The sequence below is a fragment of the Pyxicephalus adspersus genome, chromosome 6 (assembly GCF_032062135.1).
Source record: "Pyxicephalus adspersus chromosome 6, UCB_Pads_2.0, whole genome shotgun sequence".
Classification (NCBI taxonomy): Eukaryota; Metazoa; Chordata; class Amphibia; order Anura; family Pyxicephalidae; genus Pyxicephalus; species Pyxicephalus adspersus.
Window position 1 is genome coordinate 17,728,549 of NC_092863.1, and position 23,532 is coordinate 17,752,080.

Sequence of the window (23,532 nt, forward strand, 5' to 3'; positions counted from 1 at the left end):
AAATACAGCAAATGCTCATTAAAACAACTAGCAATCACCAAGATGCTGCTCCTGGGTGCTCGCATTCAACCACTGTCTAAATCCCTACCTAAACATAGCCTTAGGTCAAGTAACTTTTTATGGGCTGAACGAAATGTGTAATCGGTCTGTTGCAAGAAAGGGAAAACATTCTTCCTCTACACCATGACCAGACTGCAACGCTAACCTTGTATCAAGTCAGAAGGTGAAAGGGCTCAAGGATACAGGTTTGTACCCCCTCCACAGTAACACACAACTACTCCCACTATACAAGAAGTATTCACCTAGACATTTGCTGGCCACGTATCTACTGAACTATAGAACGTGTAGAAAATCGTATAGGTTTAAAAAAGAAGCCATGCTTCGATGACATGCGGACAGCCAAGCAAATAATATTTTTAAAAGATTATCAATGGCAGGAGAGATTTAAAACCAGCGCTGTATTTCATTACTACAGTAAAACAAAATATTCCAGGCAGACGACAGATTATTTTATATATAGATATATTTATATTTTAGTATTTTTCAACCATTTCTCATAGTCCTATTTTACAACATACAAAATAGACATCAGTATCTATAAGTTTGGATTATTTCAGAGTAAAATATACATTAGAAAATAATAGTACCAAATTTCGCTCAAGGTTTACCCCTTTTTCTGGCTGGATAAAGAAGCAATGCATTGTGGGATAGTCTGCAGTGACCAAAGTTTAGCGCATTATGAGGAACACATGCAGACCACTCTAGGCTTTGCAGCCTCTGCTCTGCAGCCTCCATGCTTTGCTTCTATCACCAGCTAAAAGGGTTGAGTAGTGTATGAGCAAGGGGGCGCAAATAACACCTTGACAGCGCACATACCTGACTCTTTGGGATAAATGCAGACCAATCCTTCGAAATTGTGCACAGTAAACAGAATTAGTTATTTTTAACAAAGGCTTTTTGTTTTCAATTTATTAAAAAAAAATATATCACATTGCTTTTCTTTTTTTTTTAGAGCAGCTCTCCCTGTTAATAATGCTATATAAGTACTGTATTGAAGACTAGTTTTGTTCCATTATGTTCGGACAAACTTTTATATATTAGTTATGTGCAGTGGTTAACACGGAGGCTGGATTTACACTTTTGCAAATTGCATGCATTAGGCTGCATGTTAACATGCGCTATGTTAAGACAGCTCATTATTTATAAAAGGGCTGACAACACACCACAACAGAATTCTCTACGTGCAACACAGAGATCCACAATGCATGGAATGTGCGTTATGGTGCGCTGCGGTGGGGTCTTCATCCTATGTAAGGAATATCTGTGAACTAAATAGAAAAGTTCACAAAATATGTGTAAGCATCAGAAAACATCTATTGCAGAAGTTAAGAATCAGTGGCCTTTGGAGCTCTAAGTTACATTGTTGCAGCATTGTTCTCATCACTTCTGTCCATCCTTATTGTGCAGTAGGATATTGGGAGGCCTGGGCTGGGACACATCTCCCTGTATTCCAAAAGATGGACTGGGATGAGGAAAACTGACACAAACCATCATAACAAATGCCTCCACCTGCCAAAGTCTATAGACTGCTTTGTACCAGGCCAGTGTATTTCACAGTGGGTTAGCATAACCACTACACAACTAGTATTTTTATCAGGAATATGGGAATAACATTTGTCTCATGACAGTGACTTTTTGTAAGTACTTTACTGGTGCAGTGCTTCAAGTCAATACTCTGGAATTCAAATGCAGCTTAGAGGAATCTAAATGGTTGCTTCCATTAGAAACTTATTTCAAGATACATATTTTGCTTTGAGACAGAGACCATTTAATTTTAAAAGTCCATGTCAGACACAAAGGGCAAGTAGCATGTAAAAAAAAAAAAATGATTTTTATCTAGGCACCTTAACAAAATTTCTACACAGTTACATGCCAAAATCCTGAGAAAGGACCGCTTTGTGCTACTATTTTCTTTATATACACCTCTCCTCACTCAACCAAGTAAACAAAAGGTGACGTATGTGAAACAATGCAGAAGGACCAGCATTACCTGCTAGATCGGGCTCCAAACTATCCCAAGAGCCTGGTCTATGGGCTACTAGTGTTTAGTATGTGCTCCCGCTATAAGGCAAATTAATTCCTGCAAATTCAAGCAGCAGTGGAGGTGTTGGCAGTCATGAACATGCTGTAGCCTATAGTGTTGCCGACATCTCTATACACGCATATTAAACATGCTGCAACTGAAAATGACAGTGAATACCTGTTGAAAGTCAATTTAGAGCGCCACTGCACTGTGCTGAATGTGCTGTGCCATCTATGAAACATCTATGAGCCCAAGTGTGGCCCTTTAATAATAATAATATTGTCTATTTAACCTAAAAGTGTCCAGACAGGAGACTGGCAGCCACAGAGCATTCCTGATGCCTAAGGCTAGTAAACAGTTACCTGTAAAATCATTATTGGCTAAAGTGATAAAGTAGGTCACGGTCATGTAGTGATTATAGTAGTAACAAGTGACCATGAACAGATATTGACAAGACACACAAGAGGTATAAAATGGAACGCTGCTATTTAAAATGGGCTGGAAAACTAAGTTATGTCAAAAAAATATTCAAGGATTCGAGTGTGGTCTTCAAACAAGACCAAACGAAGAAAAAAAAAAAAGGGAAGTGTTGGACAAGTGATCCAGTGACCTTAAAAAGAAAAACACCACTTATGAAAAACCCTCCTCATCTGCATAGAAAGCCATATGAATTACTATCCAGAAAGTTTGTTCCCATCACCTTATTACACACAAACAACCCGCAATAATATCATGTCACAATTCAGAAATTCGTTAAAATCTGGTGCTTTCATCCTCTTTTCTGTATCTTTTCCAGCCACCCTGCATGAATGTTTAATGTTGCCATATGTTGCAATGTGGACAATACAGTCTCCCAGCTGCCCCTTGGCAACCATTCTAAACCCACATCCTGAGTCCAAGCTCCAGTCTTGTCCCGAACTGCAACGGATCTGCCCAGTGTCTTTGGGTAACAGTCAGAAAGTGCTTTGAGGGAAGGAAGAGGCCCAGGATAGAGGATGTAGCTCTATCCATCCTGGCCATTTGCCCTCTCTGTAGTGTATTCCTCAGTACATATTCATCGCTCTTTCATATTTCATAGTTTTATTGGAGAGACCATTTCCTATAGACATAAAAAATTCAGTTTGTCATGGCATTTTTGAATGTAGGATGTTAATCCTAAAGTTGATAAGACAGAAAGCAGTGCTGGATGCAGTCGGAAGTTCCCTGGTTTACACCCAGGAGCTGACACCATACAATACCCCCCTCCCGGTGCAAGAAGCGAAGAAGGCTGTGCCCGAGGCAAGGATGTGGAATGCATAGACAGGCAGCAGGGGGGAGAGATTCCCAGTTCCATTTTGTTCACAAATGTTTTCATGCGAGAGAGGCCCCTCTCTGTAAGGTGTGAGGAGGCAGGTGAGGAGGGTGGGCTGGGGTAAACAGTCCAGACAGAAGACTGGCAACATGGTCTCACCTCGGAATGGGAGGCAAAGGAGGAGCACCGCGAGTTGCTGAAAGGCAAAATAAGCATTGGTTAAAAAAAAAAAAAATTACAGTTTTGAATGTAAACAGATTTAAAGGATACAAGTGTTTTATAGAGTGTTACCAATTAAATTTAACATTTATGTACAGTTAACTGTACAAATCTGTAAATTTGTTCCTAAATACCTAATACCATAAAATGTAAAGCAATAAATAAGCAGTATGTCAGTGTGTTCACTGGTTCAGACATTCTACTCTCTAAGCCCACCACAACATTATCAGTACTGATAGCACAATGAGAAGGAGGTTTCAAAATAAAAGGTTGTCTAATAAATAGATGCAGTTCACTATGAAGGTAAGAGCCAGTACTGAAGCAACTTCTTGTACCAAAAGGTGCCTAATTTGTCAAATATGCATTTTATTTGCAGCTTTCTCAGCTCCCTAAACTATTCTACATGCTCTCTTGGGAGGCAGGTTTAGGGAAGACATGGGAGCAAGGGGAATGGAATTCACTGCCCTGTGTAATATCTCTCTGACTTCCTCATTATTAAACCTATCTAAGATAGGACTTTGGTTCCTGATACATACATACATACATATATGATTCTCGATACAATCCATTGTCTTCTCCTTTACGCATTCAAGGCTTTGCTAGGATGGGGGATTGGACCACATTTGGTGGTCCGGTACTGTAACAGAATTCTTTGAACAGGTCTTAAATCTTATCTCCTTAGTTTTACAAACACATCTGGATAAGACTCCAGAATGCGCACTATTTAGTAGAACTGAAATGCACCTTTTAACCCCCCCCAACAAAAAAAGTGGCCCAGTACATTCTTTTGGCAGCCCAAATAACCCTAGCCTGGAAATCCACTGCCTGTGCACAGACCCTATAATTCCAAAAACTGAACTGAAAAATTGTAACTTGGAATCCCTGGTTAGCTTGCTGCTCCAACTGAATATGATTCTCTGTGGCTCCCCATACTTTTAGGACATAGAGCATAGGGAGCCACTATGACTATCTTTTTCTTGGTTGAAAAGAGAAGTGATGTGCAGCAGCTTAGAGCTTTTGGAGGTTAGCCATTTAGAATGGCCAGAGAAATTAGCTAGAACCTGATTTGTGTGACATGCATACCATTATTTTATTCCTTAACCATTGTCTCACCTCTGATTGATTTACTGGGATAGATTTTCTGGAAGGGTCTATAGTCTTCAGGAGCAGGAAATTCATCAACTGAATGAAAGGAGTATTTTGACTCAAAGTCATCTGTAATAAATAATTACAAATATTGTTAAAGCAGTCACTCATTACCAATTGCTATATCACATGCCTCACCCAGGTATTAGAGTACCCTACCTAGTACAAAGGTAATAGTGCAGTAAAAAGTTAATAGTCCACAATACTGAAAAAGAAAATTAATTTCTAGGTTTTACATAAAATAATCAATGAAGTAAAACAAAACAAGGTAAATGCACTTATCATAAGTAGCAATCAAGCTTAATCTCTCAACGACCTGGCTCCTTTGGGTTACTGTATTTTATTAAGCTGTGCCTATAGGCCTTGCTACATTTATTCATGTGCAATAGCATGGCGTTATATCAGCCATCGCCTAATGTGCACATTAAGGCAGAATATGGATAAATCAGAATTATTGATAACCTGGTTACAAACTTTTTCCCTATCTTAAGAGTAACATCACTAAATGGATTATTCTTTTTGCCAAAATCCTGGAGAATGCCAAGTATTCCAAATCTTCAAACGAATAGCAGTAGCCTCAACGGTCTTTAAGATGATGGCATCACTCCCTGCAGTTTTCAAGGTGAGATGAGTATATAAACGCCACCCTTCAAAGATTTTTTTTTTTCTCTTCCTTATCATTCTACGATTTTGCATTCTACAAGAGCAATAGTTAATAAGGTGGCCCTTACTTGTTAGTGAAAAGGTCCATTTTTTAATTTGTGGTACACTTGTATCAAAAGTGCACCATACAAATATTTTAATTATTCACTATTAATTTCATTAGACCATTCAACTAATAAAATACAGATGTCAGATACAGGCAGCCAACTGAATACAATAAATTAATTAGGAAGGTAGCACAGGTTCACATTTGTTGCGCTGCATGTTAAGGTGTTCTGCAGTAAAGCCAGGGATGAATATACAAAACAAACTTACCAGCAAAAGACCTGCCAACAGATATTGAGTCACGGTGACCATTCCTCACAGGAGGAGGTGGTGGAGGAGGTCCAGAAGGAGTTCGAGAGGGGGGTGGAGGTGGCTTGACCCGGCTCTGTGTGGTTTCACTTCCACCGTGCATTCTGTAAGGAGGAGGGGGCGGGGGAGGATCTCGACCACCATTTCGAATTACAGGTGGTGGTGGAGGAGGAGCTGCAAAATAATTAAAGTAAAATGGACTAATCAGAAACAAATCTGCTTTGAATACAGTTTTGGCAAGTCAAAAGGAGCAATACCACTTAAGAAAAAAAGAAAAATGTTAAAGACAATAACACAATTGGCTAAATCTGAAAACATTTGCAAACCCTTGCAACAACAGAAGTACACTTTACAGCACTACATAAAGACGCAATACCTATGTATCTGTTTGGAAAACCTACATGTTTATAGCCCATAGCAAACAATATAAAAAGCTAAGAATTTTTTAAGCCTTTAATCGAGTCCCTGACTCTCTGGAATGGTCTTCCTCGTCCTATTCGGCTTGCTTCTTCTTTCAGCACATTTAAAAGATCTCTTAAAGCCCATCTTTTCAAACTTGCCTACCCATCTTCTTCTGTCTCTTAAACCCTCACTACTCACTCACCAATCCATATCCCCCCAGCTCTTCTGGGTAGGGTCCTCTTCTCCTCCTGTGCCATTGTTTGTACCTGTCTGCTACCCCCTTTAATGTTTATTATTATTAATAATAACCTCTCTGTCTCTCCTGCAACACATGCTGCTTCTCTACCTGGTGTCTCTTCTGATGATACAATATGTCAGACATGCTTGCTGTGGGTGCCCTGAAAAATTAACCACCATTAACTTGGCAATTAAAACAGTAAATATGTCAAACCTGGGAGAAGACCTAGGGAAGTTGCCAGTGGTAGGAACAATAGAAACCGGAAATAGGGGCATGGTGTGTTTGCCAAAATAGGCAGATTATGGTATACCAATAGACTTATAAAAAGGTCTTACCTGGTCCTCTCCCTGGAGGATCCCTATTTGGAGGTGGTGGTCTGTTACCACCCGGAGAAAGGTTGGCCGAGGGAGGAGGAGGAGGAGCCAAATTTCGCACAGGAGGAGCCTGTTTCCGATGAAGTGAGTTATGCCTCTGTGGTAGTTCCGGTGCCTGGTCATTTATTGGACTTGGCGGTCCATTGAGAGAAGTAGGAGGCTGCCTGTAAGGTGGCGGTGGAGGAGGCTGTCCCTGAGAAGAAGGGGTCCGCATATTAACAGGAGAGGGTGGAGGCTTCACTGGAGGAGCAGCTGGAGCACGATGTCCTGGAGTTGGAGGCAAGGGCTTGTCTCGGTTGTATGGTTTGGCATCCTGTGGAGGAGGAGGAGCTGGTCCCGTCTGTCGACGACCTGGAGGAGGTGGTGGAGGAGCAGAAGAACTGTGCTTCATGCCAGGACTGGTTGTACTGGGGGGTCGTGTGAGATCAGGGAGGGAGGGTCTGTGTGCTCTGCCAACATCAGGTGGTGAGGATCGATTGTTGCCACTGTCGGAGTCATCCTGCGGTCTACCTCCTGAGACTGGCGGACGAGGAGCAGCTGATCGTGCTGAGGAACCCTGAAGAGGAGACCGACCAGAAGGACCTTCTGAAAATAAAAGAGAGAGAGAAAAAGTAAGCACTTTCCTATAGGGGTGCGACAGATACTACTAGATGTTTAAAAGTAATAGTGTTTGACAAAAACTTTAGCCTGCCACTACTAAAAAGTTCCTATTTGGCACCCACAAGCACTGGGATGGTTCTCAAGGAACCAGCATTTAAACATGTGACAGTGGGTGGGACACAACTGCTCACTGTCACATTCAATTTCCTAAGGTCAGCCACAGATGGATCATTGTATGCAGAGTCTCAACCACAAACATGATTCGTGGGGAAGTGGTAACCACACCGATACCACATTGCCTGTCTGAACGTAGCCTCAGAAAATGTAAGTGTTTTGGCTGCTATGGTAATCTCCTAGACACTGATCAAAAGAGATAAGCAGATAACTTTTGACCTTCTTCCAACTTTACTGAATGTATGCTATGGGCAAAAACAAAAAAAGAAAATTAATAATGGCTGCTTCTAAACTTGTTTAGAGACACATTATTCCACTTTACCATTCCCTAAAAAAAAAAAAAACATGACATTTTCCTATTTACATACATTCTGAGACCTTCCTCCTTGTTACACATAAATGTATAGGCACAACCACTAGTAAGTATTGCACTTTTAAAGTATCAATCTGTACGCCTAATTCATGGAATCTGTAACTAAAACAACTGCAGAATAAGCCACATTTGTTTAGATGAGATTGTAAATGACTTGTGGTTGTTTTAGTCAATGAGCAAAAATAGTTGCATTTGTATGAGAAAGGCAAGAATGGCAGTCACCAAATAGAAACAACTTACAATAATTTGTTAAAATGTTTATGCATTCCTTAGGTTTACAGGCATTGGGAGCTTATATTTTTAACTATAGAAAAGACTGCAAGGTTTTTAGTATGATAGTCATTTGTTTACTATTTTTTACAACATCTCTTTAACCTCCTGAGCGTTACACTGAGGTCTAGATTTCTGTACCAAAAGTGATCCACTGTTTTTCATGAAATTTTTTTTTTAAATTGTAGACCTGTATTTTTTTTGCCTGAACGAAGGTCGGGCTTAACTGCTAGGTGGTTAAACCCCTTAAACACTACCAATTGAATTCTATGTGTTTTATTGAAGGTAAGAATGTATACACATTATAACTAAACAAGTAATTTAGGAAGACAAGGAAAGGGTCCCTCAAAATATTTGCCTGGCTATCACATTTAAACTTTTTCTATACTCTGAGCTACTGACTTGGGAGAAGTATACAGGCCAGGATTTCTGATTTTGCTCTAATTTCTATATCTGAATACCTATCTAGGCCAGCAACTAAAAGTCTCAAGACCAGATAACATGCATTACCTTGAACACCTCCTTTGTTCATGACACATTCTGATTTTAGGCCATTCTCTCAAAATATTTTATCTTGTCACATTTTTGCAAACTAAAGAGAGCAAGGAAGCCATCAGAATAATTACTGTTAACGTATCCCTCTTTTGATAACATATTGACAGGTATTTATTTAAAATTTTAGGCAGACCTATTAGAAAAATACCTACCAGGACTATCCTTGGCCCCCACTGGTCGCAGCTTAGGTACTCCACCTTGGAAAAGACCACCTCTAGGCTGCAGTGCTCCTCCAGATGCTGGCCCGAAAGCAGAACCCCCGCCTGAACTTTTAGGTTCTGCAAAAATTACACAAGTTAGTAATGCAGTACTAAAACTAGGGTAATACCATACAAATGGTAAAAAAAACACTGGGAATATAAATTGCAACTTTGTGCTAAAATTTCAAATGTGGATGGTCAGAGAAGTAAGTGTATTTTAAGTACATATGGCCAAATTCCAGTATTTATTGAAAATATTAGATTGCTAGAAATATATCTATAGATAAACTTAGTCCACCTGACAAGTCTGAGGGTTTGTTAAGCAGATGACTGACTGAGCCAGATATAAGAAGTGTTTATTTTTGTACACATTTACCTCTGAGGTTCTACAAGTCCATAGCCAGCATGCATATAACAGAGCTGAATTCAGTGGAATACTTCTAAGTATGTGCAGGTTAAATATCAGCCTTTTTTATTGTATGAAATTGTCCTGTACCAGGATTTCCATTTTAGAATACTTGAACGAAGAAAACCTAAATGAAGAATTCTCTCATGACTTTTTAAAAAGGTTCCCTTTGTTTAAAATGGTATAAGTGTTTCTCCCTCCCCCCCTTTTTTGTGTCATGTTACCCCACTGGTTTTGCTTGTTTACTTGTCTCTGTATATTTGAAAAATTTAATAAAAATATTTTGGAAAAAAAAAAAAAAAAAAAAGGTTCTTTGATGAGTTTATAATCCTGCTTCCAATATATTAGAAAATAGGTGTTCAGAATTGTAAAATGAGCCATGTTCAAACAAAATAAGAACTGTAAAATTACTATACGAACACACTACGAACACTATATATAAATGGATGAATCGCATGTTCACTAGGAAATGAACAGGACATAGTCATAGAAAAGGAGCACTTTTTTATATACCACCCGGGGCCAAACATTTAAAAACAACAGTAAATTCTACAACACATCTGGAAACACCTGTCTCCAAAAATATTCCTTTTTGTCACTTCTGCAATAAAGCATACTGTATCCTTGCTTCCTACGCTGAGGTGAGCATGTGCTGCTCATTGACTTTGACAGATAAATAGAGCCACCACCTGGACTGATTGAACTTCCATGAGCCTGAATGAAGGTACATCATCCTGGTCAAGCCATTAAAGAGAGTCATAGATAAAAACAAGGAAGTGAAGAAAGAAGAGGATGGTAGGGCCCACAATGGAATAGGGACTAGGAAGTGTAAAAAGGGTTTAGTTCCACCTGCTTGGTTGAGAACTTGCTGATGAAGAATGACCACTTTGTGCCCTGCTGCATCATACAAGCAAACCTAAGCTTCAAATGTATTGGAAAACTATCATCACGGTCATTACCAGCAACTGTTTGCAGTTCAGTTTTATTATCACACAGTTCACGTTTATTATGAAACAGAACTAAGTTTCTAAACAAACTGTCCATGTTAGTACTGCAAACGGACAAACTGTATACATAATTTATATACATTCACACATTTTTTTATAGAAACTTGTCCCATAAAAAGGTTTAAAGTACAGCTAATCATATTACATCAAAGTGAGTCCCCTAGTCAATATTTATACAGCTGGGCTTGGCCACTTAGCCCAAGCGAAACACTCCCTCGATCATACATACTATCCAATACTGGAGCACTTCTATCGTTGATCGAAGTGGTCTTCTTCAGCTTTGCTCCTTTGCAGATGTCATTAAGAAGAGCTCCGCGTCCACGTTGCTCATCACGGTTCAGTTTAGGAGGCTCAGTATTAGCCTTGGGACAGAAAATCAAGTAAAATAATCAGAGGTGGGGGAACATTTGTGTGAGAAGCAATGAGAAAAACACAAACTCACATGGGCTGACAAAACTTAATGACTGGAGGCTGAAATATTTTTGTTAAAAAGCATTCTTGACTCTTCTACTCTTTCTGCTAATTATGTATTAATTTTATTTGTATTCATTTTGTTATGTACACAGTTCAAGTTTAGCAGACGTCTCTTGAGAAATATTAGATCCAGCATGACACAACAGCTCAAAAACTAGAACTTACCTAAAATCGATTCCTACTTTGATAGCGCTTAAGTATCAAACATGCAGTATCATGATCAGGCAGGAAGCAAGGTGTGGAAATACAGAAATGAGCCGATACTGGAGGAGAGCCAAACGCTTATCTATGGTAAGCAACACCTCCAGATAAATTATGCCTCACATTCTGCACATAGCTGAGTAACTACCAGTAATTTATTCCCTGAATAACACATCACAAAGAGGGACCAAATATATCAGCATCAGAAACCTCCCGAGATCAGGGCATAATACAACACAGTCAGCATCTCCCATTTCCAGACAGGAAGTAAAGGGAAATCTCAATAGTAAGAACACAAACAGCTTGCCAGGGCTTTACAGAAGACTGGTTACATTTGTATATACACATTTAGATATAAAAAAAATACCCTTACCTGTGAAAAAGTTGGGGGAGGGGGAGGCCCCGGAGGAGGAGGCGGAGGAGGAGGAATGGGCATTTTTCTCCTAATAAAAAACCTGGTCCAAGCTCCCAGAACCAGCCCCAAAAATGGGGTGGGAACCACTCAAATTCTGAAAGAGAAACAAAAGTACTATTAAATTCATCACATTCTTTTAATAAAGACACAAATTTTGGATACCTAACAAAAGATGTCATATGTATATTATAGGGGTAGTGATTGGTTGTGCTTAAGAACATGTTTGACCACTGATCTGTGTCAGTAGTGTTTCTTGCAAAATGAGTAACTCTGGAACAAAATGGTTCAGTTTTGGTCCTTTTTCTCATATGGTGGGAGGTGGCAGAATTACTGCACATTTTTCTAGTTGCTACATACAACGATCAAGGGCAGTTAGCTTCTTCCCCAGCCATCTCCATGAACTTGAATTGGAACTACTTGTCAACGCTACAGAGGTGTACTTAACCACTTGCAAGCTTTTTTTCCCCCATACGGTTTCATTTTTTTATATAAAAAGCCTGAAAACACCTAACAGTTATCTCCTGTTATGTTAAAACTTCACTTAGTGCATATAAGAAAGATGATGAAAAAAACTGTCCATACCAGGACAGGCAGGCGTTACAAAATTCGAACAAAGTATAGGGGGTGACAAAAGAGTGACAACAAAAATAGGAGTTATTAAATAATCATGGCACTTGGCGTTGCCTACTGCTTGATTGCCCAGCTATGGCTTTGCCCGATGTCTGCTGACTAGACATTGTTTGTAGTTTTAAATATATATTAAAAAAGTTTTAATATAATATGGTGTGTTTAAGGAATTAAATGGTGAAATTTACGTGCTCTGAAAGATGTCTTTTTCTTGAACCTTCTATTACATTGTTCAGTACAAGTCCCCAAAAAAATCTCCTGAAGAAGCCAAGTGGCGAAACGTGTCAGATAAAAAAGAGACACTAATGCATAAGACCTCCGAAATTATAGTACTATTGGTATTCTAATATATGTTTATCATGTTGTTCTGAGCACAGATACCTTTGCATAGGAGAGAATACTTAAATTTATTCTCCACCGAGTAAAAGCACGTTTGAACTAAAGTGTCCCCTCAAAAAAAGCCTTCTTTTTCTTTATTCCCCAAAAACCCAACGGGATCTTTCAGACTTGGCAACCCTATCATTTCTAACCCCTCGGGTATCGACCACCTATGAATTCTTGCTCTGAAAGATAGTTGTTTAATTGGGTTATGTTAAAACTCATATGATTCCATTTGGCCTGTGAAATATACAAGTAAATCAAATGCATGCTAAGAGGTCAAATAATAAAAAAAAAAGCCCAGTTTAAGTCTTTACTACAGAAAATTCCACAGTCCCCATAGATATGACTAGTTCTTGGGTTACAATGCTGCTCCTCCATGAACACAATACAGGGAGTGTTTCCACAGGACAGTAAGTGTGTTAATGGTACAATTATTAAACTAACCTAAAATGAGAACAAAGCCTAAAATCAAAGAAAACGAATGCAGCCACTACATCTTTGGACAGGTAAACTGCAAGATATTACTTTGTTCCTATGTTTACAAATGCTTTATCTTTTGGTAGAGGGAGAGGAGAAAAACATATTTTTCATACACGACGAAACCATAATTTAGATGGTCATAAGCCCCCCCATACAAAATAATACTTTTCACGTATAATAGCTTAATATTTCCATGAATGTGCCCTAGATTTCCTTATGAGCACCTTTGAACTTAATATATAATATTACCTCGATACGGATTTTTCTCCTCTTCTGTATCTGCTTGTTGTGAGGTCAACTTAGTAAGAACAATTCTTTCCAGTGAAACTATTTGTATCTGAATGTTTGGAAAATGGACTGGTCTCTTTCCAGAAAATTAGAATGCAGCCTCTTGCTGCAATGAGCAGATGTAAGATAACTGAGGTTTCATAGGCAAGAAGTAACTGGCTAGGTTGTTCCCAATGAGCACATTTGTGAGCAGGCTTAGATAAGGACTTCATAGGGGATTAACTAGTCTACATGTCTAAATGGTATTAAAGAGGGTGCTGAACTATACCACTGGGATAGATAGTACTGTAAATTCCTTTCCTTGAAACTTGTTAGCTCTGGAAGATGGGCAAAGTAGATCAACTGCTTGTTTAGGGGTAAACAAAGTTTTAGTTTCACCTCCCATTTTGGTGAAGGCGTTTACCCTATAAAGATTTTACTCTCTAAAACTGCTACTGAAAAAAATACTTGCATAGTCACAAATCCGTAACATTAAAAGGGCTGGCAAATATTCTTTTTTTGTAATAGGACAGCTTGTCTTACAGATCTTTTATTGCTTTGAAATCTAGAGATTCTCAATATTTTGGTCCTTTGGTGTTTAGAGATCTTACTTGTGTTAATAATCCAAAAAAAATAAGGCACATCATGCTCCACATGTACAGCCATGCAGTAAACTCTACACACCTCTGCCAAACTGCCTGAAGTGAAAGAACTAGAAAGTAATCCAAGAGCTGCAAACTACCCTAACAAACATAACTAGGAAATTTCAAAAGACATCGAACTTGGCCTGGAAATTGCAGCACTTTGGATAAATTTAGATAGAGCCTGTATCCCTTCGGGGCAGGTGGTGTCCAGAATCATCATCTAGCCTTTTCACCTTGCAACCCACCACAGACTGGTAGAACTGTTGAGAAGGCATGGAAACCTAGGAAACTTCTTCAACATCACATGTAAAAGTCCAGTTGGAAGTGACCAACTACTACTAGTGATACAATAATCTCAACAAGAGAGAAAACTTACTTTCATATATGTGTGTATAAGTTTAAACATACACACTACTTGCTATACTGTGCAGTGGTGATAAAACTAAACCAACTAACTCAACTTTAGTGATCATTTCACAAGAATCTATCTGATATCCTTATACAAAACATCCATCCATTCCTGCCCCTTTTATTTATTTTTTATTATATATATTTATATATATATTTTTTTTAACTAAGGTTGCTTCAGCTTACTGTGAAAACAACTATAATGCTTTGATAAGTATATAAAGGTAACATGATGCCAATCACAGACAAGAAACCAGATATAAGACCTGAGTAAATCTCAGTTCTGTCTTCCAAGATGAGGTCAGCACAAAAGTAACACACATTTCAGTCACTGACTATTCCAACAATAAGACCAAATGTACACAAAGATTAATTCAGTGCCATTTATTTTAAAGTGGAACTAAACTAAAAAGTAATATACTTACCTTTACTCCCACAGGGCCCTCGATGATCAACTCCCGCACTGTCCTGGGATTCCTCTTTGTCCCGGTGCACAGAGAGCACTTTGCACCCCCATCTTCCATCTTCTTCCTCGGTCTTCTTTCTTCAACACCTGATCTTGCACTGCACAGGTGCAAGATTGGGTGACATAGCCCCTTTGAAGGGGGGGGGGAGCCGATCTTACTGTGCATGCATGAGATGGGCATCTCTTTCCCCTACGAGGAAAAAAAGCTCCTTCTGCGCATGCCCGAGATCAGGGATACACAGAAGGAGCAGCAAGAGCTGTAGACGTAGGTATCCCAGGAGGCGCTGCAGTGATCAAGACCTAAAGGGGAGGGGCTGCACTTTTGTTCTTTAAAAAAATAAAAATAAAAAATTCCCTTACATAGATGGGTTGTCCACCCTTCTATGTAAAGTAAAAATGTTGAGTTCAGGTACGTTTTAAATGCAGCATCCTCAGCACATTGCAATCTACACATATGAACCATTGAGTTGTGGTATGCAGAAGAGAAAAAAAAGATTAGCACACGTATATTAAATGGTCTATTATTGTGCATTGCAATGTTAACACATGTGAGGTTATAACATTTGTTTTTCATGCTTGAATTTGTACAATTGTTTCTTTTTAGCACTAAAGGACAAATAATTCAGTAAATCAGATTTTCATAGGTCAAGTGCGTTAAAATGACTTTCAGTAAAGAATATAAGCCACCAGTGACATGGTTATGAGCAAATAAAGTGATATACTATAAAAATGGGCAGGATTATATGCCTCACCTTAAATACACAGCCACGAGATCTGGATCATGGCCTGAAAGCAGAAAACAAAAGACAAAAGTAAGAACCTGAAGAGTCATTTACATTTCAGCAGGACAAAAGAGCTGCATCACATACAGTTAGAAAAAGCATCGTATTGAGGAGAAATCACCGGCCCACAAATTGAAATAAAGTGTTTTTTCCGTTATAGCCATTTTTTAGTGTGTTATCAGTGTTCCCTGTGCAAAGTTAAATCAGACCTGTCTAAATCCACAAATTACATAAATCAAACAAATGCTTGCTTTAGCAAATCAATTTAATGCGGGAACAAAAAAGTTCTTGCGAAAAATAAGCAAAAAGCTACCATTGAGACAACTTTTTTAATCTAAAGCCTGGATGACATGTCAAAAGAATGTTTGTGACAGAATCTTATTTCAAAACATCACCATATACATTTATCTTTTTTCCCTTCAAAATAAGAAATGCCAGGATAAAACAAAATCACCCAGTTCTGAGGTTTACACAGCCCCTCCAAACAGCAGAGGTCTGACAAGGCCAGAGATCTGAATTTCCTTTGTTGCAGTTAAGTCACATTTATGAGCCTTATCCTATACCCAGCCTGTGACTGTATATTATTGTATGGGAGTAGCAGATAATTGTGAGCCTCATTTATCCTGATCACTCTGCTCTCTCCTCCCATCAGCATTTGATCTTGTTAGCACACCATCACAACTGAAAGGTTGCCTCTGACAATCAAACAGCTCTAACATTCAAAGTTGCAAGAAACTGAAACACAATCAAAAAGTCAGAAACAGACACTATTTTAAATTAAAAATAAATTTGATGATAATATTGAAATAGAGTTACAATAATAACTGTCTTATATATCCCTGAAATTCAGCCTTACAGTAAACTTTGAAAGTCATTTCTTTGTTGCTGATAATCTTCCTATGAGTTGTTACGCGTGTGTCTTAAAGTGGACCTAATCTCAACATAGAAAGGTAGACAATCCTTCTATGGACGCAGCGATCAAGACTTAATGGGAGCCCAGAGCCTCCCTAGACACCTACGTCACGCATCCCAAATGGCTTCTGGCTGCATGCAAGGCACATTTTTTCTTCTAGGGGAAAGAGATGCCGATCTCACACAACAAGGTTGGCTCTCTTTTTTTCCCCCCCCTTACAGCGGCTACGTCAGAGTTGCGCAGTGCGAGCACAGGTGACGAAGAAAGAAGACCAAAGTAAAGACCGAAGATGGCGGTGCCTGGCACTTCCTCTGGGATGAAGAGGAATTCCAGGACAACGCAGGACTAGATTGTGGGAAAGACCAGCGCCATTGAGGGACCTGCCGGATTAAAAGTAAGTGTCATTTTTTTTGTTTTCAGTTTAGTTCTGCTTTAATTGTGCCTTTGCTTTGAGGCAGCCATCTTGGTAGTCAAGCCAAGTCCAAAAGTTAGCAGAACAGCAATAAATATCACTTAACAATGCCCAGGACCAACAGTCAGCAGTGGGCCAAATCTCTCATTGAGAAAATACAGCTATGATAGTGTCTAGATACCCTTACATACCAGTAAAATGCCCTTTTCCAGCTCGAAGTCCAGACACTGGGTACATTTGTAAAGCACTACTTAGACACAATTAGGATTCCTAGGTGTCTCTTATCACATATCACCGTTTAGGTTCAGCGCCACTTTAAATCCAATTTTTTCTCTAATATATTTGCTGACTGTAAAGCAGCTTATGACTACAACCATAAAATAATCATGTTTTTACAGGATACAGAATACCTAGAACATTGGAAAGGTTGACTGACAAGAATCTAACACCTGATGAGAGTAATGTATGTAGGCTGCCATTGCTGGCCTCTTCTACAACTCATAGCCGCCCCTGAATTATAATGACACCATGAAGAAACAGGCAAGGTGTGTCAGACGGTGTGCATTGATATACTTGTTCTGGGTTGGGTATTTGGTAACGATTAAAGCCAAAGCATTGTAGGCAATCACCTGACATTTTCATAAGATAGGAATGGAAATGGAAGCCTGGTTCTATTTCCCTTTTGATAGATGTAAACTTTACGTTAAAATATAGTAAGCACTGTATGCCAGACACAACACAATTCAGCAAGAATAAAAGATTTTGAATTTTCAGGTTTCCCAAAATTTTACTAAAGTATTTCAGTGATGTCAATATAAGCCAGGGTTCAAGGTTAGTAAATTTTATTGTACTGTTTCTTTTACCTAGATATTTTGCATGGGATTCCACTTATATGCTAGGGCACCAACCAAATGTAAGGCTAAATGTAAGGAATCAATGCACAAATGTAAGAGAGTAAGCAGTACAGATCCATTACCTATATCCCACACTGCTACATGTTTGGGCCTACTATTATTATTATACGCAGCGCTGTACACAGTTCACAGTCACTACTAGTAGAGCTTAATAATGAAGACAGAGTATAAGAGTCAGTGTGAAGCCTGGATCAGGATCATGTTGGTTGGATAGATACAATGGACATGTAATTACTAAGAAAAACAAAGGTATACAGACCAATCGTCCAGGAAAATGGGGGCTGCCATTGCCATTTCCTTCCCATCAAAAATGCTACACATCTTACTATCATGGCGACAGTACGTACTCACTGACGCAGAACAAGTATTGATAAGGACTTATAAAACTTTTCTGCATCATTTTTGGGGTCTCAATGTAATTAAGAAGGTGGCGCAGAAGTCATTATATTTACATACAGGTATATTTTAATAAATAATTTTTTTGAAGATATTGTATTCCCTAAACAACTGCCATCCTAATGCTGCTGATCATTTTGGAACAACTTACAACTTCTACATACAGGTACTCCAATAATGTCTGCTTTGCATTTCTCAGGGCTGGTTTGCCATGGATTCTGCAGAATCAGGTAATGTGCTATTTGTTGCTGATATGTTTATCGCTTTTTTATTTATCCGCAAGTTTAAAGATCAGGGAAATTTTGCATACGATAATGTTGCCACTTCCTGCAGATATATGAGTGGTTAAACACAGTAATAAAGTGTGGTAGCTATGACAACTGATCCCATTTCAGTTAAAAGACGATTGGCTACAAAATATTTGTACAATGTGCTACAAAACCTGAACCTAGGAGGAGATATCAACCATTGAAATCAAAGATTAAACGTGGCATAGAATGTGCTGTGCAGGTTTCTAAATAGAACCTTTAAAGTTGAGGAAATGAACTAAATTACACATTTTCCAGTACTCGTGTGGGGCATAAAGCAAAAAATAAGGGACTGCTAGAGGCAGCATCAGGCTTTTGACCCACAGACCTGTAACTTTGCTCCTCGTTTTCTGGATGGTCCACATTTTTAAAAGTTTTGTACCTGCCTTCTAGTAAGGTATGCAGTCACACCTCCCAGCCCTCATTCACCTTAACACAAGGTTTGCAGAGATAATACAGGCAAGAATTGTAACAGAAATACTTCCTCTGCATTTACTCTAACTGTGGAGCTTGATAAGCATCCAAAAATGTACAAATATCATATTAGATACAAAGAAACCCCTTCATAAAAAAGAAAGCTACCCCCTTCTGAAAATGTTTGTCACTTGGCTGTTTCTGGATTCTACATTTAAAGCAGTCACATGACCTGCCACATGTTGCCTCAAATTCTGACACTCCTCACCACCTTACAATCACTTCAATGAGTGATAAGTCACTTGCTTCTGAAGAAAAAGCAGTATGGTAAAGGTTAGGCCACACTTCTGTGTTATAAATGGCAGTTTGGTGTCACTGTGCAGCAAATGAAGTGAGAATCTATGTAATCTGCATTCTTGTTGGGTCATAACCCAATGTGAAACCAAAGATTGAGGCAGTGAATAATATGATTAAAAGAGGTCAGTAATGGCAGCCTATACATTTATCTATAGTATATTCTATATATAAGATATTTTATATAGGTAATATGTTTAGTAGTGGAACTGGTACAGACATTCTAATTTAGTGTTAGCCATATGATCACGGATAAAAAGATCGGGCTATTAATCCACCTTCAGCAGATACAAAGTCTAAAGTGTTTACACAACTTAAATAAAATATACTCTATACACCTCTCCAGCTGTACTGTAATATAAGATTTCAGTTGATTTCTATCCATTTACCTGTTATTTGTGTACATAGGAAGACTGGCAGCCTAAAAATAATATTCAGCATTAAAAAACAGGGGAACGACACGGCGATTAATAATATGGACAGACAAAACTTTTGAGTCATTTTACTTGCACCAAAGGCATTTGGTCGTCATTTTTTAGCATTTCCAACACGCAGTAGCGGTCGTTCTTGCCACAGGGATCCATCCTGTTTACTTCCCATGTCAGTAAAACTAGAAAGAAAAGTTTTTCAGAAGTAAATGAACAATGAAACAGAGCTCTTCCTAATGTTTTTAGGGCCCTACCATCAACTTCATAACAGCTCAGATATTAACCAAAAATATCTGCAATCTTCACCTTTTAAACACGCAACCAAAGCTGGGATAAAAAGCTGGAACAAATCTGAATCCCGGACTGCCAGTGACAGAGCTTCCTTTTGAATGTTAGCACAATATTTTGTACACAACATACTGGTTTGTGTACATAAATAAAAGATATGTAAAGAACAAATAAATAAACTATAAATCAACCCTTAGATTGTCTATTTTCTACTACACAACAGGAAATGTGAAAATAAAAATGTATCAGACATGTTGTAATTTAAAATTCCAGGAAGATTAAACACATGAAGTGACATAATTGTGGCTGACTGATGTATGAAACATTGCTAATTAGAGACATCATTCTTCAGTCACTTAAAGGAATACTAGTAAATTACTTAGACCCAGTTTACATGGACAGCTTCCCAAGTGTTGAAATGTTCCAGTTAAAAGCCAATGTTTGAGATTTCATTCATTCCAATACGGCAGTACATAATGGAATGGTTTTGTGCAGCAATGACTGCAGCATTTGGGGACTCTAAAATACTTATAAACGCTTCCAATGAAAATGTGTCAGTGTGTCGGACTTAATAAAGCTCTTACATTGTTGGTTCTTCTATCCATGAGAGTAGAGATGAAAATGCTTACAAATGTCTCTTCCAGAAATGTAACATCAATTTGTAGGTATTGATACCCACAAATACGCTTTTCTGGTGGTTCTCCTTACATAGAAATTTATTATACAAATGCATTACAGAACAGAATGAAATCTAACGTGACTTAGAATCAAATTCACTCTCCTGTGGTTTGCCTTCAAATCCCTCCGCAGTTCTTGTCCTACTTACCTTTCTAACCTGATAGAAAAATACTCCCCAGCCGCTCTCTCTGCTCCTCCAATGACCTACTAATGACTTCCTCACTCATAACCTCATCACACGCACGGATACAAGACTTCTCTAGAGCTGCCCCAAATCTCTGGAATGGACTTCCTCGTCCTATTCGGCTTGCTCCTACTTTCTGCTCATTTAAAAGTGCACTCAAAACCCATTTTATCAAACTTGCCTACCCGTCTTCTTATGTCTTTAAATTTCTTACTACTCACCCACCATTCCATATTCACCCTACTATTGTGTATTACTTCCCCCACCTCCTAGATTGTAAGCTCTTTGGGGCAGGATCCTCTCCTCCTGTGTTACTGTCTGTATCTGTCTGTCATTTGCATCCCCTATTTATTGTACAGCGCTGCGTAATATGTTGGCGCTATATAAATCCTGTTTATTAATATTATTAATATAGTATGGGGGTCCCCAACAGACAAATACTGACACTATGGAGGGGTCACTGAATAACATAAAGAAGGAAATTATGAACAGATATCCATGGACCAAAAACCCATAGAAACAAATCTCTGAGGAACAGAGGCTGTGAACCAAAACGATCCATCTTCACTTTCTTTGACCTAAATGATAATTGAATGAAGGACCTGTGTGATAGTTGGTCCATTCCTCTTGGTATGAAAAAATTAGGATTACTGGACAAGAAAAGATGTTCTCTGGTGTCCACTTGAGGCAAAATAAAACCTATTATGAAGAAAATACCCCAAAGGAGCACAGAATAGTTTCCTCTTTAATAGGAACATATCAATAAACTATTATAGGGGGAATATAGGAGTTCAAGAACACAAAGGGCTCTTTATATATATTGCAATAAACTCCACTAAAATTGCAGCTGTCAAACTTTGGTGGGCAAAAAGTGCTTTTACCAACAAAATAAAACTTCAAAGCTTTTTTTTTTTAATATATAATTCAGAGTTTGAACAATAACTTAGCAGACACTATCGTACATAAGGAATAATGAAGTTTCTGTGTGATGTTTTCTGGCAGATTTCTTGCATAAAACAGAGTCAGGATCTCCTTGATACAGTTCACTAACAATTCTTGGAGCATAAAGGAAATTAGCAAGGCAATAAGGTATATATTCCTCCAAAAGCATCAAACCCCAGACAGAACCAGGTATTACCCCTTGTTGTGGATTTAGCCGGAGTTCCTCTTTAGGCACATAAGATGACAATGACAAACTTTACATTCTTCACTGATATCCCTAGAACCAGCACAGTCACCATAAAAGAGAACATAATACTACAACACAAGGAGGTCATTTAACACATAATAGAGAATAATGGGGGAAGTACGGAGCCAATGCTACAATCTCCAAAGTCTGTTGGCCGTCATGCTGATTCTATAGCTTCAGTTCTGTCCGAGATACTGACAAGGAACAACGTGTACAAATTGCTGATTCTCTGATCTTCCTGATCGGAATACCTCAACCAGGTAACTGGTAGTTTTAAAAGAAGGAAAGCAATGACGGCTTCCATTTCTCCCATCCTAGAATCCTATTCCCACCCCATTATGTCAGATCTGAGCTGCCAGCTCCTGGCATTATATGGGAATGTTTGGGAATCATCTCATTCATTCCTGGGAAGAGGAGATCTATAGTAAATGGCCGGTGCATGGGATGTTCATGAGCTGGATCCCATCATAAATCTCATAGATATAATATTGCATATATATGATCCTTCAATAGTCTCCTAGATTGTCAGCACTTCGGGTCAGGGTTCTCTCCTGTGTCTCTGTCTGTCATTTGCAACCCCTATTTATTTACAGCGCTGTGTAATATGTTGGTGCTATATAAATCCTGTTTAATATTATTAAAAAGTACAACTACCCTTCAATTCACATCGCCCATTGGCGACAGAAAAAAATTCCCAATATACAGAAGTCAGGTGTGCCATGCTGGGACCTGTAGTCCTCCAGCATTGATATATTCTATACTCTTGGCACAGATTCCTCTGATCTATTCCTGTATGATGCTAGACTTAGGGCCAATAATGCAGAGATTGCAGTGTTGGCTGGGATTTGTAGTTCTACAACACATACCATGGCTGAGAGTGCAGAAAACAAATGCAGACATCAGCAAATTGGTTGCTATGGGTTACTGCCTTGCTTTACTCATTAAGCCTAAAGCAGGTTAGAAATTAAGCAAAATGCACAAGCCCTGCCTGAAGGAGAACTACAAGTGTCAGCATACAGACAGGCCAGGGTGCAGTACGTGCTGCCAGTATCCACCCGACTACACACGTCATAAGTAAATGCAGCATCCCGCTCTATAACCCCGCCATCACTTCACCTCACCCTCAGTCTCCGCTGCTCCCTCCACTTTCCGTTCTCCCGGGGCTCCGACAACCCGGAAATAGAAGCAGAAGCTTCGTCCACTAGCACAAAATGGAGTCACCGCAAGAGGCGTGGTGCACCATCCATGACGTCATCGCGTCAAGCGAAGCTACAGGGCTGCGTAGTGCAGGAGAGGCCATATTGGGAGGGGCAAAGCTGTGTGGCTACTGTGAGTGGGATGTGTCCTTGTGATGAGGAGGGGAGTGGAGCCAAGCAAGCTGTAATATTCATTAATATTTATGAAATCACAGGGGAGAATAACATAAATTCAATCCCAAAAATGCATTGGAATGAATAGAAGGGGCTGCATAGTACTTATAATACTTGGCTATTCAGTCAGTAAGGTCCTTGGTAAAACTAAGAGGTTGTAGTAGATCAGCCCTGAGATGCAAGA

At 39.0% G+C, this 23,532-nt stretch overlaps 1 protein-coding gene across 4 annotated transcripts; it reads right to left on the reverse strand.

Annotated features, from left to right (window-relative positions):
- Window positions 1–505: 505 nt before the first annotated feature.
- On the reverse strand, window positions 506–23,203 carry WIPF2 (WAS/WASL interacting protein family member 2). Of its 4 annotated transcripts, none has more exons than XM_072414816.1 (10): window positions 23,100–23,203; window positions 15,471–15,504; window positions 11,404–11,539; window positions 10,585–10,717; window positions 8,895–9,020; window positions 6,732–7,355; window positions 5,718–5,930; window positions 4,707–4,808; window positions 3,534–3,570; window positions 506–3,182 (listed from the first exon to the last, which is right to left on the reverse strand). In XM_072414816.1, exons 3-10 carry the CDS (start codon window positions 11,464–11,466, stop codon window positions 3,164–3,166), a joined length of 1,317 nt encoding a protein of 438 aa, XP_072270917.1. In that variant the 5' UTR covers window positions 11,467–11,539; window positions 15,471–15,504; window positions 23,100–23,203; the 3' UTR covers window positions 506–3,163. The 4 variants fall into 4 exon arrangements, with proteins under 4 accessions (XP_072270917.1, XP_072270918.1, XP_072270919.1 ...); XM_072414817.1 differs by having other exon boundaries at window positions 23,095–23,175; XM_072414818.1 differs by lacking the exon at window positions 23,100–23,203 and adding an exon at window positions 19,601–23,037.
- Window positions 23,204–23,532: the final 329 nt, after the last annotated feature.